Raw genomic sequence first — 18,231 nt, forward strand, 5'->3', positions numbered from 1 at the left:
AATTGCGCTAACGCTAAGTATAGTTGTTGCAAATACCAAGGTACTTGTGGGTAGAGAAATACACTTTTAGGATTTCTGCAATTCAGAAACGTACACGCATTCCTGACAATAATCAAAAGTTTGAGTATAATTGGAAAAAATAAAATATTCTTAGTTCCGGCGTCCCAGAGAATTTCGTTGTTTTTTATTTAATTTTTTTTTAGTTTATATCTTCTATACGCTAAAAAGCAGGTGTGAGTGGCTTTTTTGATAAGACCGAGGATAAAATCTAATTTGTGTTTTTAGAAAATTGAAATTAAAATCAGTTTCTTCTCATACAAAAGCAAGGCTTGAGTCTTAATTGGCGTAGTTAAGAGAAGAAAAAGAAAACTATATTTCATACATAACACCAAAAACAACATTACACTAAGAAGTTTGAAGAAAAAAAAATTATCTCCCCTTGTTTTCCTACCTCTAGATAGAGGTATACGATTTTACACATTTACACTAGTTTGCAGAAGCCCAAAGTAATTTTAATTCTGTTTTGGTGTTAGATTTTTTTTACCAATTCCTGTATTAAACGAGAATCGTCGTTTTTAAATGTAAAATTATGAGAAACTGGTTAAATTCGCCAAAAATTTTGGAATTCGGTTTTTGAGCTAGACATGAGCCCGATACCATAATGATGTAACTTACAAAAATTAGATACCATTTAAGAATTAGGAATTATTAGTAGATATGTGGATATTAGACTCAATTTTTTATTTTTTTTAGTTAATTTTGCTAAAATTGCTTCAATTATTGTAAGAATGACAAAATTCAAAGTGATTGGTTTATTACTTATTTTATTACTACTATTTTAACAGGCGATCTTAAATAAACAAGTCATATAAAAAAATACAATGTTTTCGAATTAAAAAAAAATGATTATTCGCTGCAAAGGAGTATTTTTATAGTATTACGGAATTTCTAAAAAATAACGCCAATATCTACATTGTAAATTAGGTTCCATGTCTTGTGATATACATCTTAATTGTTTTCAACCTGTTTAATTGTATTATGTAAATTACCTATAATATATTTAATGTGTTTATTCTACAGTTTATTTTAAGAGAAGAAAAAGTGTATTCTCTTGAAAATAAATCAGACACTTCTATAGTTTGGGAAAGTCCAAGGTAACTTAATTCTGAGCTTAATTGTTTTGGCGGCGTTACAAAAAACAATTCTTGTATTGAACGATAGACGTCGTTGGCGGAGGTTTCTAAATGTAAAATTATGATTTATGAAAAACAGTATACTAGATGTAGGCACGTTTATATATACTATATATTAGATACTATTATATAATTTATATAATATATAATATTATATAATATTAGATAATAAGCATTTTTCATTATATCAAAAAATTAATAGTGCCACAGGAGTCTTAAATACTTTATACATATTGTTCTTCATGCCTGTAAATTTTATCAGATATTTCTGCCCTTCCCTATAATTAACACAAATTAATTCAGAAATTAAGTATATTATTACCAACAAAATGAAAAATATGAAAATATTGATTAATCGATGTTTTATTATTTCTAGAGTTATCCCCAGAAAACGATGCTTTATTCTTAATAAAAGTTTTGCTCTCACCAAAATTGCCCAGGGTTATAAGAATTTTTAATTTTTACGTGACTAATTATTTATTGGGATTGGTGTCTTTTTTACGGAATTTTTTGCACAAACCAACATTTACCTAAATATTGGGCCGTATGAATAAAGCTTTCACTTTTAACCTATATTTTATCAGAAAGAAAAAGATAAAAGTATAGTAAAAGTTTTACTATATTTTATTTATTACTGTTCAATGTTTGTTCTTAGATGACACAACAAATAACATTTGTTTGCCACTACTTAATAGGAATTAATTAATTGTAAAGTTATAAGGAATTGTGAAATTGTGAATTGTGAAAAAAATCACAGGCATATAGAAAGAGATATAACCTCGGATATAACGTATTAAAAGCAAGCGCTAAATTCTGAGCGATTATTAGTTTTTGAGATAATTATAGTGAAAATATACTTTTAGAAGACTCATCCTGTAGGTACGAGTAGGTCCAATTCTATTAAAAAAAACATACGCTTATCAATTTTATCATTATCCTAAGTTGGTATAAGGTGGTCTATAAAGTTCGAATTTTTTCAGACAATTTTTTTCAAATACATAAATTTGTAACTATATCTTATGTTAGTTCATAGTAGAATAACATTTACAACACATTTACAACACAACACATTTACAAAATTCTACTATGAACTGATATGAGATATAAGATAGGTAAGTTGCCACCAAAATTTTAACGGGTTTTACGAGTAATTAAGTACATCTATAATTCAAAACATCTCCGAAACCTCATGTTGTTGTTATTTTTGTTATTAGTTCTGTTTTTTAAATTTACAGTAGAATCTAAAATTATTATAAAATTTAATTCGGCGTAAATTAATTAATGAATACAAAAATTCAAACTGATTGGTCCCACACTTTATTTTAATGGCCGACCTTTAATTAACCAATCATATCCAAAAGTATAATTTTGAATGAATCAAAAAATCGAAAGTGATTGGTTTTCTACGTAATTTTAATGGCCGACTTCAGACAGCCCAATCAGAATGCTTACAAATTATACTACAACCCTTACGTACTTACGTTAATTCATAAAAATGACAAGTAATAAAGTGGGGCTTTGTCGCATCTCCCATTCAATCTTTTCCTTGAGTCATTCTAGTGTTATGTTGGCCCATCAGTTAGATAAAAAGCGACTAATGGGGACATTGAGAGGACATAAAAATGAGGAATATTGAATTAAAACGTTTATTTTATTCAAATACTCCAAATGATCACTGATGAAAATCAATGCGCATGCGTGCGCTCATAATTTGCCACTTGACATTTCAAAATGATTTTAGAAAATTCAACCAAAAAGTTGGTGAAAACTGTTTGTATCGGACTTTAAAAGCAACGGAAAGTGATTGCGCAGTAATTAAAGAACACTTAAACCACATAATTTTTTAAAACAAGTTTTTTATTTACAACGTAACAATACAAGCAGTAAAGACCCTATTAGCGTTGCATTCTTTTCATTTTCCGTTCCATTTTTTTCTGTTTCTTTTCATCGACTTCGGGTTCGAAAGGAACATCTGGGAAGAAGTATGGAGACAAAATATTTTTCCATATAATCCAGCCCCCTCTTGCAGGAGCCAACAGCCACAACAACCAAAAATAATTCGAAATAATTGATGCCAGTATCTGGCAACCGGCCGTAAGAATAATTATGTCTTTAACATGTCTAAAACAAATAAAAAATAATTAATATCCAACAAACATTGCCAATGTTTACTCTGCTACTCCTCCTTCCATATTAAGATCCACTCCACTGTCAAGCAATTGACCTGTCTCAGTATATTTAGGTTTCGCCATATAAACCATAAATTGGTAAGCCCCTATGTATACAGCACATGAAAATAAATACAGAACCTGAAACACGAAGGACTTACTTATTCAATTCTAGAATAAACCACACTTTCTTACAATACTTATCGTAGAATTGTAAAATACTAAAATAATAAGCGACAAAGCGTTGGCCACAATTGCCATGTTTCTGTAAAAATTGAGCGTGGAGACATTTTCTTCAACAATCTGTTTGGCCCCTTTTGTGCCCTGTTTACCTTTCTGAGGGGGCTAAAAAACAAATTACAACAAACACCCAACAAAAACTAGTTACGCACAGCCATAATTCCAAACTAGCTTTTAAAAAGAGTTTTTTGCTAAAACCAGACTTATTTTAATTCATAATCAAGCAAAATTTCACTTGGATAATTTCCACGTTGGACTCCTGTCATCACATCTGTCACGTAAAATCCAACGTTTGCGAATTACCACCAATTCGAAAATCGTAATTACACTTGTTGTCGTAATGGTATTAATAAAATTCAACGCGTGGCTTACGTAACATTACATTCTTTCGGGTCCAATGTTTTATAAAATTATCTACGTCCGTTTCGGTCATTTTTATCAGATTTGTGTATAACTGGTTGCCTGCTAATCGTGACGTTGTACATTTATTTTTATCAGCTGTTCACTTTAATTTTTTCGATTTATTTATATTTGCGTACGATAAGACTTTGATTTGAACCTGTTAGTATCATTATCAATATTGTTTAGTCGATTTTTACACGGGACGGTTCAAAATACAAGGTTAATCAGCCAAGGTGCAAAGGTTCATACAATTCGTTTATTCTCAATCTCGGCAGTTTAACTGGGACACATATCACGCAAAGATGGCTTTTCAACAGGTTTGGCCCCTTTATTTTTATTTTCAAGCTTTGAAAATACAATTTTTGTGTTTGTTGCAGATTCAAAGAGCTCTCCTCCGACCATCGTTCAGAGCAGTTGCTAAATTGCAAAGTTGCAATGCTTCGTCATCTCCAAACGGATACAACTTTGGTAAACACACTTAATAAATTTTTAGTCCTGGAATTAATAAAAAACGGTGTTTTAGCTTTGAATGACACTCAGAAAGAGTTTCAAGAACTGGCTAGAAAATTTGCCAGAGAGGAGATTATTCCTGTTGCTGCTGAATATGACAAAACTGGGAAATATCCATGGGATATTATTAAAAAAGCGTGGGAGATTGGGCTCATGAATGGACATATCCCCCAAGAAATTGGTAAAAAAATTGCACTTTATTATGAGTTGGTATTAACGATTTTTTTGGTTTTTTTTTTTGTAGGTGGTATGGGAAATAGTGTTTTCGATGGTTGTCTCATTGCAGAAGAGTTGGCTTATGGGTGCACTGGTATTATGACTGCTTTGGAAGCCAGTGGCTTGGGGGTAAGCTCCATCCTTTACTTAATTTTTGTACCAAAGTAGCCTGATGTTAAAATTAAGTTGGCAACATTTCACTTGAGTCACAGGTCACTTTAATCAGAAATTTTACTGAAAATGTAGTGTACGCTGACATTTGATATGTTAATTATTAATTATTTACGAAATATAAGTTAAATATATTGAAATATGAAGGTATTCAACGTCGGTGTATGATAAAATTACGTAATTGAGATTACAGTGAATAGTGATTACAAGCATATTTATCCTAATTTTACATACTTTATTTTTTATTTATTTATAACTGTTTCAAATAGGATTAGTTTAGGAACGAAATCTCTGTTATCGTTTATCGCTGATTAATTTTCAATAACATAAACAAAACTTTCAGCAAACACCAGTCCTGATTGCGGGAAATAAAGAACAGCAAAAGAAATATTTGGGCCGTTTGCTTGAAGAACCTCTTGTTGCTGTAAGTTATTTATTTAATTTTTTTGTTTAAATGTGTAATAATTTTTTGATTAATTTAAGGCCTATTGTGTCACTGAACCAGGTGCGGGTTCGGATGTGAGTGGCATTAAAACACGAGCTGAGAAAAAAGGTGATGAGTGGATTATTAATGGTCAGAAAATGTGGATTACAAATGGAGGCGTTGCCAATTGGTAATGAGGGTGATAATTCAATGTTTTGTGGATTTTCAATGGTCTTCTAGGTACTTCGTGCTCGCACGGACCAATCCAGATCCAAAATGTCCAGCTGGTAAAGCATTCACTGGATTTATTGTTGAGAGGGAAACTCCTGGATTGACCCCGGGAAGGAAGGTAATAAAAATGTGCCTAATCTGTTTTTAATAATTAAGTTGCTTTTCAAAGCTTTTAAACATAATTTGGATGGGCATAAGAAATTATCTGAGTTAATTATTAAAAAAAATAAGTTATTGGACAAGCCAAACATCAAACACATTAAATATTTTTTTAATTACTTATTAATCTTTATGTATATTATTTTTATGGCAGTTTTGCGTTTTAATTTCTCTAAAGAGGCAATAAAAAATATTGATCGCTTTTATTTGAATCGTAAATAAAAATAAAATGTGCATAGAGCTGACATTAATGATATTACAGCTTTTTAAGGGAAATAAGCTATGTACTTAAAAATGATAAAAATTTCATCTATCGAATCACATAACACTTTGCCCTTTTTTCAGGCTTACTAGTTTTAAATTTTTAGTTTAATTAAAATTTATACTTATATATAAAATAATAAGTTTTATTGACCCTTACGACTGTTCTATTGCTGCGAGTTTTTTTCTACCACACTCTCAACTATTGCCAAATTTAGAGTTTTCACTGTTTCCTACAACAAAAAGGATTTGAAAAGTGACAGATAGTTTTGAGGTATACAAACACGCCATCGTAATATAATCGATATAAAGATCAATTATTTGAAATTTTTTTCAAAGTTATTGTTCGTACAAGATAAGTCTGCTAAAAGTATTTTTTACTAAATTATCTCAAAAACTAAAATAGTCACACTAATAATATTACGTTTGGTATTAAATACTACTTTTTGTTTATCTCTATGAATGTGATTTTATTTTTCTATAATATGATATACCCAATAAATATTAATAAAATCAAAATTATTAAAAGATGAATTATTTTAATACTTTTATTATTTCTTAATTTTTGGTATCCTTTTATAACAAGCGATTCAAATGCTAGCTTTAAAATTTTGTTTGTTTGAATTCTTAATTTTTATTTATCATTTAAGCATCGCATATTTTATTAAAATGACATAAGAGATACTGTTAAAATGTGTTGCAGCAAACATTGAATTCTTCGTATATTTTTTTCGTACACGCTCCCAAAATTATCTATTCATTTGAGTCCCTATAAAATAAGTAGACAGTTTTGACTATTTCTTAAAATCTGTTGTAAGTATAATTTTATAATCCTTAAACAATTGTGTTTATATTTAACAGTAGAACCTAATTAAAGTACTAAATTTAATCTGAATTTTCTGTGGAATTTCTTACCTATATGTTTACACTGAACATTTGGCCGAATTGTCTTCGTTATTCAAACACTGTCGAAAAAAGCAAAAGGTTTTTTTTATTATTAATTAGGCTAATTGTGAAATGTGTTTCGAGTTATTAATTGAAATGGATTTAATAAAAAATATAGTACCAAACGTTTTTTGTTTGAACAATTTTTTTTCAGAAAATAATAATTATTGAGAATGAAATTTTGTTGGTTTTTCAGGTTTATTGAAATTTTTGTTTTGTTGTTATGTATATTAGCTATGAACATATTTTCGACAAAAATTGATTTTAATTGTGATTCTTACATTATTTTGATTGTAGCTATGTATTTACTACAAAAAAAATATGGCCCGCTGCTATAATTTAAAAAAATTAAAATTTTGTATGACTCAAAAAAAAGATTTTCTCATTCACCAAGCAGTTTTTTTTAAATAAATATTAGTTGAAGCTAAAATTGATTTGTTTCATACTTTTTACTTACCTAGTATACCATCTATTCCAGAATTTTAAAAATACTAATATGTAGTACCTAATAATAAAGAATTTTCAAAATTTCGAACTGGGAAAAGAGTTAAGGAGTTCTTGGAACATACCTCTTTTGTGAAATACAAAATACGTTAATAATAACATTGAATTGAAGAACATATGATTTTATTATTTTTTCCTTCATTTATGGAGAGTACGAATATCAAGACTTGCCAATTTAAATACATAATTCTCATGTTATCAAACAATTTAAATAATAATAATAATAATAATAATAATAATAATAATAATAATAAGTTTATTGTCGTAAGATATTGAAATACATCGACATTAAAAGATGTCTACGGAATCAAAGTACTAATCAACCAGAAGAGAAAAAAACAAGCCAGAAAGGTAAACTTCTTAGTTAAACTTAGTAAAACTAAGTCTGAAATTAAATTAATTATCAGCAAAAAACATTTGATTTAAAGAAATATTATTTAAGATATTAATTTACAAAAAACATTTGCTGAAAGCAAGGAACTGGTTAAAGGACTACCTAAAAAACATTGGAAATTTTGAAATAAAACAAAAATTCTATTGTAGAAATTATCGAACAAAAAATTAAGCTTGCATTAAAAAATAGAAAAGTAACAGACTACTCTCTAGACTTAAAAAGGAATTCTTTTTAAAGAATTTTTAAGGAATGCAATAAAAAATAAATAGTACTTAATAAGTAATAAGTTGACGTTTAATTTAAGCTAAAACTTCTTCCTCCGTTTGCGATGGGCGCTTGTCCATAACTTGCTAAAGGTTGAAAATGTGAAATTTTACATTACCTATTTTTTTTAAATCATATCTACTGAATAATAAATAATTATTAATGTTGACGACTTCATGATAATTATGTTTTCCTTTTTTTTGATTTTTTTTGAGGCACTTGCGTGTTCGTATTGTCTATAAATCGTGATGAATTATGTTTTGGCATTTTGAAAACCGTTTTTCGAAATGTAAGAAAAAATGAAAATTTCTGAAATTGATTGCCAACATTTTGTTTTATTTTCAAGAAATTAAACATGGGTCAAAGAGACATTCTAATAAGTTGACATACTTAATTTAAGTCAAATCTTGCTACATTTGCGATTCATTTATCATCACTTGCTTCAATAAAAGTTGAAAATATGGAAATCTATTAAATAATATCCGGTGGATAATAATACCATTTAAATCATTTAAATTTATAATTAGAGTAGGCGGTTTTTTGTCTTTGTAATTGAAAAACTAGTGCAAACTGAGGGAAAAATTTATTTTCATTGAATGTTACCCTTCAAAACATTATTATTTGAATCTTTAGTTTGATTAATTATCACAATCATCGTTTTTATTCAAGTTAAAAAAATTACAAAGCCTACTTTAAATAAATTCAAATGTTCAAATGTCCAAATGTCTTTAACAAAATTTGGGGAATTAATACACATTATGTTGCGTCATAATTGTGCAAAATTGCATTGTTGAAATAAATCGGGTTTGGAAGGAAGTAAAGTTGATGAAAAATTAAAATTTTGCTCATTTACACCAAACATTATTTTTTTTCGGAAAGTTCCAATCAATGTTTTCAAACGAAATTTTGCGAACTAGTAGCCATTGTAAAGGCATGTAATTACCCAAAATCTCATCCTGAAAAAACGTGGGGTTGGGGAAAAATCTCTTCATAAAACCAGGTTTCAAAAATCTCAAATTCAGACAGTAAACAAAATTCAAAAGTGCCGTTTTGGCACAATTTAAATGTTTTTGTTATTTACGAATCGACAAAATTGTATTAAAAAAATTGAACTAAAACACTGTCAAAACTCGATTTTTGAAAAAAATTACGAATATTTGAAAGGTATTTTTTGTATTATTACATACACAGCGTGCTCAAAAACTGGCGCACCAACTCAATGGTTTGTATACAATTCTTTGTATTAAAGTTATTGATAAATAACTAATTTTAGGTAAATGATATGTGGCAACGTTGTCTAACAGTCATGATCGCAATAGAATTTGAGCAACAATAAAAATAAATTATTTTTGAAACGGTTTCCTAGGAAATAATTCCCAGTGTTGGCACATCTGGAGTTCCTATATTCGGAAATAGAATTACCGTTGGGGGCGCCACTGAGCTAGGTCAAAAACAGTAAGCATAAATGGCGGGAAAATGTTTATTCGGATATTTTGAGCGTTGTACGAATTTTGAGGCTTCACAATTATTGCATTGCCTATGCGGAATAATTATTGTATATTTGATGCAAGAAACTTATGTTGACAAATGAGAGATGACGAGGAAAACACGAATAACGAATGACTGTTTGGTTCACTTTCTTTATTGGAAAATTATTACAAAGACATTGAAAAGCCTACCTTTTGGCATAATTTACGTTTAAATGTATCAGCAGTTGTTAATCTTTATTGTAGTTTTGTAGATTTACCGCAGCATTTCATGATTTTTTCAGTGGAAAATTCTAACCTAAAATTCACACACTTCACTAATTTATTGGTTTCTCGAGCCAAACTTTGTGTTCGCTGTGATCCATTACTTATAATCTTTAATTAGACAACTGTTTGATAACACTTTGTAATCAAAATTTAAATATTTTTCACTTTTTATCCACTTTCAAGTTCCAACAATAAACACTTTATACCACGAAAGACTACAGAACCAAAGTCAACGCTAATATTTACCACCACGTACTTTTAAAGGGATTCTTTCTATTGTAAGTAATTAACACTATACACGCAAAATTATTGAACAATTCATTAAATGTCAGTTAAATGTGAAATTACGAAAATTTCTTTACTGTTTTCGACATAGTTCAAAAGTCATACCAGAGGGCGTCTAGTTAATTTTATTTCCGAATTGGGAGAGTTGGGACACTGAATGTCAATTTCCAAAATTTTGTTTCATATACGTCGGTTGGAATGTGTAAAAAACAAATTGGGATAGAAATCAGTGGTGTTACACTTGAAATTTGGCGAAAAGTCAAATAAATTTGTCAAAAATTTTTTCCATTTTTCGTCGACTAACTGCGTTTAGAAATGGTTTAGACTGGCAGTTGTCGTCAATTCACTGTTTTTTTTTTTATATGAACTCCAAATTTTAAAAGAGATTTCTTTGTAAGTACAAGAATTTTACGTCTAAACTCTTCATCATAAACATTTTTTCCTTAACTTTAAGAAATGGTAATCGTCGATAAAAGAGAGAGAAATTGAACCTTTCCTACCAAGTTTTACGTTTATTATTAACAAGCATTTGGAAAAGTGGATTGTCTAAATAATGTTATGTACAAAATCTATGAGATTTTGGGAATTTGTCTATGCATTTACAAAATACGTAGGTACTTGAACCCAAAATTGGTTCTCATTTTTAGGAAAGTTAAACCTGTCGCTGCTTGGCCGCCTTTAGAATCTACGTAAACTTTAGATTCTGTTTCAAATTATAAAGTTATTGGGAATTCACGATTTTGTTACGTTTTTCATACGAGAACACCTTCAATATCATTTTTTAGAAAATTTAAAAAGATGACAGGAAATATGAAGGGTTCTTGATGACCAATTTTTGGGACGAGATGTTTAACTAAAAATCGTGACTAAAAGAAAAGCATTTTTAGCATTGAAGTATGTTTTAAGTTATGTATTTAATATTAAAATAAATATTGAAAAATTTCAGAAATGTGAACATTAATATTGGGAGGTATTCAATAATTTTCTTTTTTTAAATAGTAATCCCAAAATTTCTACGTTTCCTACGTCCTTGGTTAAATTTGACGTAAAATTATGTCATTTTATGCATTTGACAAAAATTATAACCTTGAAATTATTTTCAACATAAACCTATGACATAAGTTACTAACAAAATTTTTAATAAAAAAAGATAGAAATATATACCTTATCCACATAATAAAAAATTGGCTCGGTTTGACGTTCAGTGTCCCAACTCTCCCAATAAAGGAACTCTAGGCACATCTACACATTGTGATTTTTTGGATGAATTTTAATTTTTTTAAATTAAAAAAACTACTAAAATCTGATAGTAAATTATAAAATAATTATTCATCGTTTTTTTACGGAACGATTACCTGGTATGAAACATAATAATATAAAAAAAATATGAAAACTAAAGAAGTTAACACAATAAGTTTGTAGCTCCTGATTTTTTAAAATATAACTTTAGGAATTTTTTCAACATTTTTCCCGTAATCTGCACTTGCTTCTCAATAACGTACCACTGAGTTGGTGCGCCAGTTTTTGAGCACTCTGTATTTTGTATTACATTATATATTATATTTTTGTTTTTTTTTTGTTTTTATTAATTTTTTTTTTTTTTGGGGAAATTTGCTTATTCGTATTGCTTGTAAAGTGTGACAAACTTTGAGTGTTATCGTTCTAAAAACAGTTTTTTGAGATGTAAGACAATGAAAATTTCTAAAGTGATTCAACAATTTAATTTTATTTCTTAGGAACTGAACATGGGTCAAAGGGCTTCCGACACTCGCGGCATCACCTTCGAAGACGTCCGCGTCCCCAAAGAAAACGTCCTTGTCGGCGAAGGCGCCGGTTTCAAGATCGCCATGGGCACATTCGACAAAACCCGCCCCCCTGTGGCCGCAGGAGCCGTCGGCTTGGCCCAGAGATGTCTGGATGAGGCCCTCAAATACGCCAACGAGCGCAAAACCTTCGGCGTTCCGATCGCTCACCACCAAGCCGTTGCCTTCATGCTGGCCGATATGGCAGTCGGAGTCGAAACCTCCCGACTCGCCTGGATGAAGTCGGCCTGGAGGGTGGACCAAGGCCAGAGGAACAGCTACGAAGCGGCAATTGCCAAGTGTTATGCTGCTGATGTTGCCAACAAGTGTGCCACTGATGCGGTGCAAATTTTCGGGGGTAATGGGTTCAACAGCGAATATCCCGTCGAAAAACTCATGAGGGATGCCAAGATTTATCAAATTTATGAAGGGACCTCGCAGATCCAGAGGATTATTATTTCGAGGTCTATTCTCGATAATGCCAAACAGATGAGCTAGGTTTGAAGCGTTGATATTTCATCATTTATTGTAATTTTAAGATAAATTTATTATAACGTATTTTACGAGATTATTTTGTATAAAACTGAATTTTCAATATATGCTTTACAAATAGTGGATGTTTTGTTTCATTTTACTTCATTGTTTGTTGTGCCTTCAAGCAAATTTGTATTAAATACAAGGGGTCCACCATTATGAGATACGAGGTCGGTTAAATTAGGGCATTTTTATGCTGAACAATTATCTAAAAGAAAATTTGCTGTCATTTTTAGTTTTTGAATTATTGGAAAAAAACTGAAATTTGTTCGTTCGTTTTCATTTTTTCAAACGAAAACTAAAAGAATCAAACTTTTTGAACTAAGACGTTCTTAAAACACTCTTTTACAAGGAATCTAAATCTGTCATTGCATTTTCCAAGGCGTTCTTGATGTCAGAGTTACAACACTCAACTATGGTTTTTCTTATGGAAGCCATATTCGGTTTTTGCATTTTTGAAAAGTGTTTTTCTTCCTGATTATAAAGATGTATCACATGATATGATTAAATTTTACGGGCTGATTAAAATGGAGAAAAAAGCATTTTTGCGAAGAGTGCGTTGAAAAAAACGCCAAAAATTTTGTTTTTAAGCAAACTAAGATTGTGGAGGTTTAATTGAATTTAAATCTGGAAGGTTCACACTTACGCCAAGCCTACTAATTTAAAAACAAAACTACTTGATAAGCTAGTTTATTCTCCGTAAAATAGAACAAAACAAAGTTATAAAAATTCTGTTTGCGTATTTAATAGAACTGTCAAAATTAAATTTGTTACACAAATTTTTTTCTTAATTTTAATCAGCATGTAGGATTTGATCATGTCATTTGATACACTGTTGTAATCAGGAACAAAAAGACTTTTCAAAAATAGAAATATCTAATATGGCGTCCATAAAGAAAACAAAGTTGAGTGCTGTAACTCAGACATCAAGAAGCCTTGGAAAAAATGAAGACAGATTTAGATTTCTTGTAAAAAAGTGTCTGAAGAATGTCCAACTTAAAAACGTCTAGTTCTTTTGGTTTTTGCTTAAAAAAATAAAAGCCCAAAAATTATATATTTTTTATTTTGGTGAGTATACTGAAAGTATATCTCCATTTATGTCGAAAATCACATCGAAGTCATCTTTACTGTTATGTTCTTTATACTTTTCTCTAATAATTTTTCTACAATTTGTTATAACAAAATTAATTAATTAATTAAGCAGTAAATTAATATTAAGGCGCTGCACAGAAACTATTATTTCTGAAGTCATTGTCATACAACCTATGCTGAAGTGTTGTTCTGAACAGAAACTAAAATTCAGATGAACATAATTTTGGAGCTAGCGAAAATTTTTACTTCCCCAGTGTCAGACTTAAACTAGAAATAATAAACTTTCGATGAATTAATATTTTGGTAATTCTTAATTTAAAAATTCAGTAATTGTAATTAATTAATATTTATTTTAAGGAATTCTACGCAAATTCTGTAAAATTTATTTACATGGAAAATACAGAGTGATTTTTAACAAAGGTCAGTTGCTGTAGAGTTTTTAAACATAATAAAAATAATTTAAATGGTTTTTAGCGCGGTATAAATAGTAGTATTAATGTCGTTTTGGGCTATATTTAACTTCCTTATTTTAAATGGAAACCTATTTTTTTTTCATAATTTGGGAGATAGTAGTAGTACAAACATCTGTTCTGCTTTTACTAAAAATTATTGTTTAAAAAATCACCAAATTTGAAAAAAGTTAATAAAAGTTAATAAAACCTAGTTAAAGATAATAGTATTAAATAATTAGAGTGGCATATTGTTATGTCAAAAAGCAGCAAATTAAAGAAAATATTGTAAATGAAACTCGGAATTCACCCAAAAACTAATTTATTAGCAAATTAGATTCAACAACGACATTGACACTTCCACAGTGTCCTTCCAACTAACTAGGCGTTGCCCGTACGCGCCTCACGCGTCATCATTTCCCGCCAATTTCAACAGCAGCGCCCCCTTCACTTAACAGTCGGCCACGCTTCCGTGTTCCACGTCCTCGGGGAACCACCGGTGTTTCTAAAACAAGTAATTAACCAATACCATGTATCCGAGCCGTAGTATACATCTACAGCCCGAGTCCCACTTAAGAACTATTTATAAACAACCTGAAAATAATCATAATCGTTTTTCTCACGTTGAGAATGAATCTGAAAATAATCATAATCGTGTTTCTCACGTTGAGAATGAATCTGAAAATAATCATAATCGTGTTTCTCACGTTGAGAATTAATTAAGAACAACAACAATAAGAACACCAACAACAACAACAATAAGAACACCAACACCAACAAGATCAGTAACCTCAAGAATAAGTAGAAGAACAATAACAAGAACAAGAACAATAACAACAACAACAAATCATTAACTCATGAGTTTCAACGTAAAGCGCTTAAAAACAACATTTGGGCCCAAAATCGTGAGTTCACGTTGAACTTCACTCAGCTTCACAGCGAACTCAGTCATTCGTCACTGACATCGCCTATTGTTTCGTCTCCACTCGTCGTGGCGACAACGTAATGTCTCAATTTGTCCACTGAGTGAACACCCTCATATCGTTTTTGGGAACGCGTCGCCCCCGGCATGTCCGTCACGACATACCTATCGTAGTCGAGCACTTTCTGAATTCGGTACGGTCCCGAATATTTAGGTAACAGCTTCCGACTTTTGCCCTCGTTTGAAGCTCGCGTGGTGCGTACCAACACGAGATCACCTACATTAAATCTCTTTGGGGCACAGCGTCGCTTGTCATAACGCTCTTTTTGCTTCTGCTGTTCCTTTTCGACACGCTGAGCAACGTCTGCTCGTGTCCGTGGCAAATCACCATCATGAACACCCTCTGTCACCACGTTGGTGAGGATTGAGTCATTAGCATGTCGAGGTGTATACCCCAACAACAATTCGTATGGACTTTTGCCCGTAGTCGAATTCGGCGTAGAATTAATAGCCCAACTAATTCTACTCACAAAGTCATCCCATTTCTCTTCTTCTCTCGAGCTAGCAGCAAGCTGAGATAAAATCGTACGATTTAATCGCTCCACCTGGCCATTAGCCCGTGGTGTGGCAGTCGCGGTTAGTACTAATTTAACGTTTAAATCGGTACAATGTGTCTTAAACTTTTTGCTAGAAAAACAAGCCCCACGATCGGCTATTATACGTTTAGGTACACCAAACATTCCTGTAAGAGAAGCTAAAAATGATAAAACAGGGCCCACCTTAGTATTAGGCACGGCCCTGAGAAAGACAAATTTAGTAAATGCATCGATAATAGCTAAAAGATAAGAATTATGTGATTTGCTCTTTACAAATGGTCCCAAATGATCCATGTGCAATGTGTCAAATGGTTGCGAATTCTTAGGTATGGGATTCAAAAATCCTGGCTGTTTTCCTCCGGCTTCCTTATTGTAGAGACACTCCAAGCAGCTAGAAATATATTTATGAACATACCTCCGCATTGAAGGAAACCAATAAGATTTCGACACAGATGCCAAAGTTTTCTCATTCGATAAATGGCCAATTCCATCGTGGTGTGCTAATAAAATCTGGCGTCTTACCGCTTTTGGTACGACCCATTTTAATCCTGACTCAGTCTGTTTGAATACTCGACCATCTTTTAGTTTATACTCTTTGTGAATGGCACGCTCTTCAGCGTTAGTCGGTGATTTTTCCAATATTTCCTTCAACAATGCGCATCTCGCATCCTTCATTTGAACAGCTAAAATCCAATCATCATCGTTAACATTAATATGCAAAACTTCCACTGAAGGCTCCGAAGGATCTAATACCGTATTTCTACTCAAAGCGTCAACGTGACTCATTTTACTGCCAGGTCTGTATTCTACAGTAAAGTCGAACTCAGAAGTCAACAACCACCATCTCCCAATTCGTGGAATCAAATCTCTCTTGGTAAGGGTTGTTCGTAAAGCATTACAGTCTGTGATCACCTTGAATTGAAGCCCCAACAAGTATACTCGATAATGTTTGAGAGAACAGACCACCGCTAGCGTTTCTAGCTCGTACGAGTGGTACCTTTGTTCCTCTTTGGTCGTCTGTCGGCTGAAAAACATAACTGGACGCAAAGATCCATCACCTTGTCGTTGCAACAGAATGCCACCAATTCCAACTTTAGAAGCGTCAGTGTGTAACTCCGTTTCAGCTTCCGCGTCGTAAATTGCAAGAACTGGTCTGCTCGTCAAGATGTCTTTTAAAGTCTGAAAAGCCCGCTCTTGTGCTTCTTCCCAAACAAATGCACTGCCTTTCTTTAGGAGACTCGTCAAACTACTTGCTATTGTTGCGTAATCTTTCACGTACTTTCGAAAGTACCCACACAAACCTAAGAATTGCCTAAGTTTGTGTACGTCTGTTGGTTTGGGAAAAGCTGTCACCGCTTTGATTTTTGTCTCGCCTGGCTTAATGCCTTCCGCACTGATCTCATGCCCTAAATACTCTATTTGACTTCCAAAGAAGCAACATTTACTCAGCTTTAGAGTCAATCCGAACTGTCGAAGCAATTGAAACACCGTTCGTAAATTGTTAAGACCTGTTTCAAAGTCTTTGGAAGGTATCAGAAGATCATCTATGTAACAAAAAGCGGTCTGAAACCGTAATGGACCCAACACCTTATTCATAGCTCGCTGAAACACTGCCGGAGCGTTGGCTAGACCAAAAGGCATGCGGACAAACTCGTAATGCCCATCAGGCGTAACAAATGCTGTCTTTGGAATCGATTCGGTGGCCATTGGGATCTGATAGTACCCACTCGCGAGATCTAGTGTGGTGAAAAACTTTGCACCGTTTAGTTTATCCAAATGTTCGTCTACTCGTGGTAACGGAAAGCGATCTTTGATTGTTTTCGAATTTAATTGCCGATAATCAACACACATACGGTGTTGCCCATCTTTCTTCCGCACCAACAGTATGGGACTCGAATATGGCGAGTCTGATTCTCGTATGACTCCGCTACCTAACAAGTCATTTACTATATCTCGAACAATTCTTCTTTCGTGATGCGATAACCGATAAGGACGATAAATTACAGGTTTATCATCAGTCAAAGTTAGCTTCATTTCTGCCGCAGTTGTGGCACCTATTTCCGCTACATTTCGTGCAAAACAATCTCGAAATTCGTTAACGAGTTGTAACAATTGCTCGAACTGAGCCGGGTCTAGATTCTTATTGACTTGTGTAAGAAGTTCCCACCGTTGAAAACTCTTTACCTCAACCTTCCCCACAGAAAACACACTCACCGTCGTAGCTGTCCTTTCCTGCTCGCAAGGCTCAGCTCTCGCAACGATTTGCGCCTTTCGATAGACCAGATCTTGGTGCGATAGATTGCGAACGGTCACTAGGCCTCCATCACATGTGACACACCGATGAACAACGTGTTCGAACCCTGGTCTCGGACGTTGACACCCTTCAACGTAATAAGCTCCTTTCCACCCATCGTCTTTTGCCTTGATTCGTATGCAACCAATGGATTGAGGAGGGATCACTGTTTCCTCTTCCGCCCAAAGTGCAACTTTTCGTGTCGGAAGTTGGCCTAGAAATGCTTGGATCGATTCGTTGTTTCCGTCAACTACTCTCACAGCTTCCTCATTTGCTATAATCGTATTAGCACCCGCATTCAGGAAGGTCTGTCCCACTATGACAGGCACACGTTGTGCACTGTCTTCGACGATCAAAGCTTTTACGTTTGCCTTGACAAGATCCACTTCTAGCTCTACTTCGACTTCCCCATGCACTTTGGT

At 32.5% G+C, this 18,231-nt stretch overlaps 2 protein-coding genes across 2 annotated transcripts; one reads left to right on the forward strand and one right to left on the reverse strand.

Annotated features, from left to right (window-relative positions):
* Positions 1-3,036: 3,036 nt before the first annotated feature.
* Positions 3,037-3,937, reverse strand: LOC659161 (uncharacterized protein). Its single transcript, XM_965488.4, has 4 exons — positions 3,754-3,937; positions 3,557-3,706; positions 3,366-3,502; positions 3,037-3,314 (listed from the first exon to the last, which is right to left on the reverse strand). The coding sequence occupies exons 1-4, from the start codon at positions 3,757-3,759 to the stop codon at positions 3,089-3,091; spliced, it is 519 nt and encodes a 172-aa protein (XP_970581.1). The 5' UTR covers positions 3,760-3,937; the 3' UTR covers positions 3,037-3,088.
* Positions 3,938-4,099: 162 nt separating this feature from the next.
* Mcad (Medium-chain acyl-CoA dehydrogenase) lies at positions 4,100-12,538 on the forward strand. The gene is made up of 8 exons (XM_965413.5): positions 4,100-4,320; positions 4,381-4,471; positions 4,527-4,694; positions 4,758-4,858; positions 5,244-5,324; positions 5,384-5,514; positions 5,565-5,673; positions 11,858-12,538. Exons 1-8 carry the CDS (start codon positions 4,306-4,308, stop codon positions 12,419-12,421), a joined length of 1,260 nt encoding a protein of 419 aa, XP_970506.1. The 5' UTR covers positions 4,100-4,305; the 3' UTR covers positions 12,422-12,538.
* The last annotated feature ends 5,693 nt before the right edge of the window (positions 12,539-18,231 follow it).

The sequence above is a fragment of the Tribolium castaneum genome, chromosome 1 (assembly GCF_031307605.1).
Source record: "Tribolium castaneum strain GA2 chromosome 1, icTriCast1.1, whole genome shotgun sequence".
Classification (NCBI taxonomy): domain Eukaryota; kingdom Metazoa; phylum Arthropoda; class Insecta; order Coleoptera; family Tenebrionidae; genus Tribolium; species Tribolium castaneum.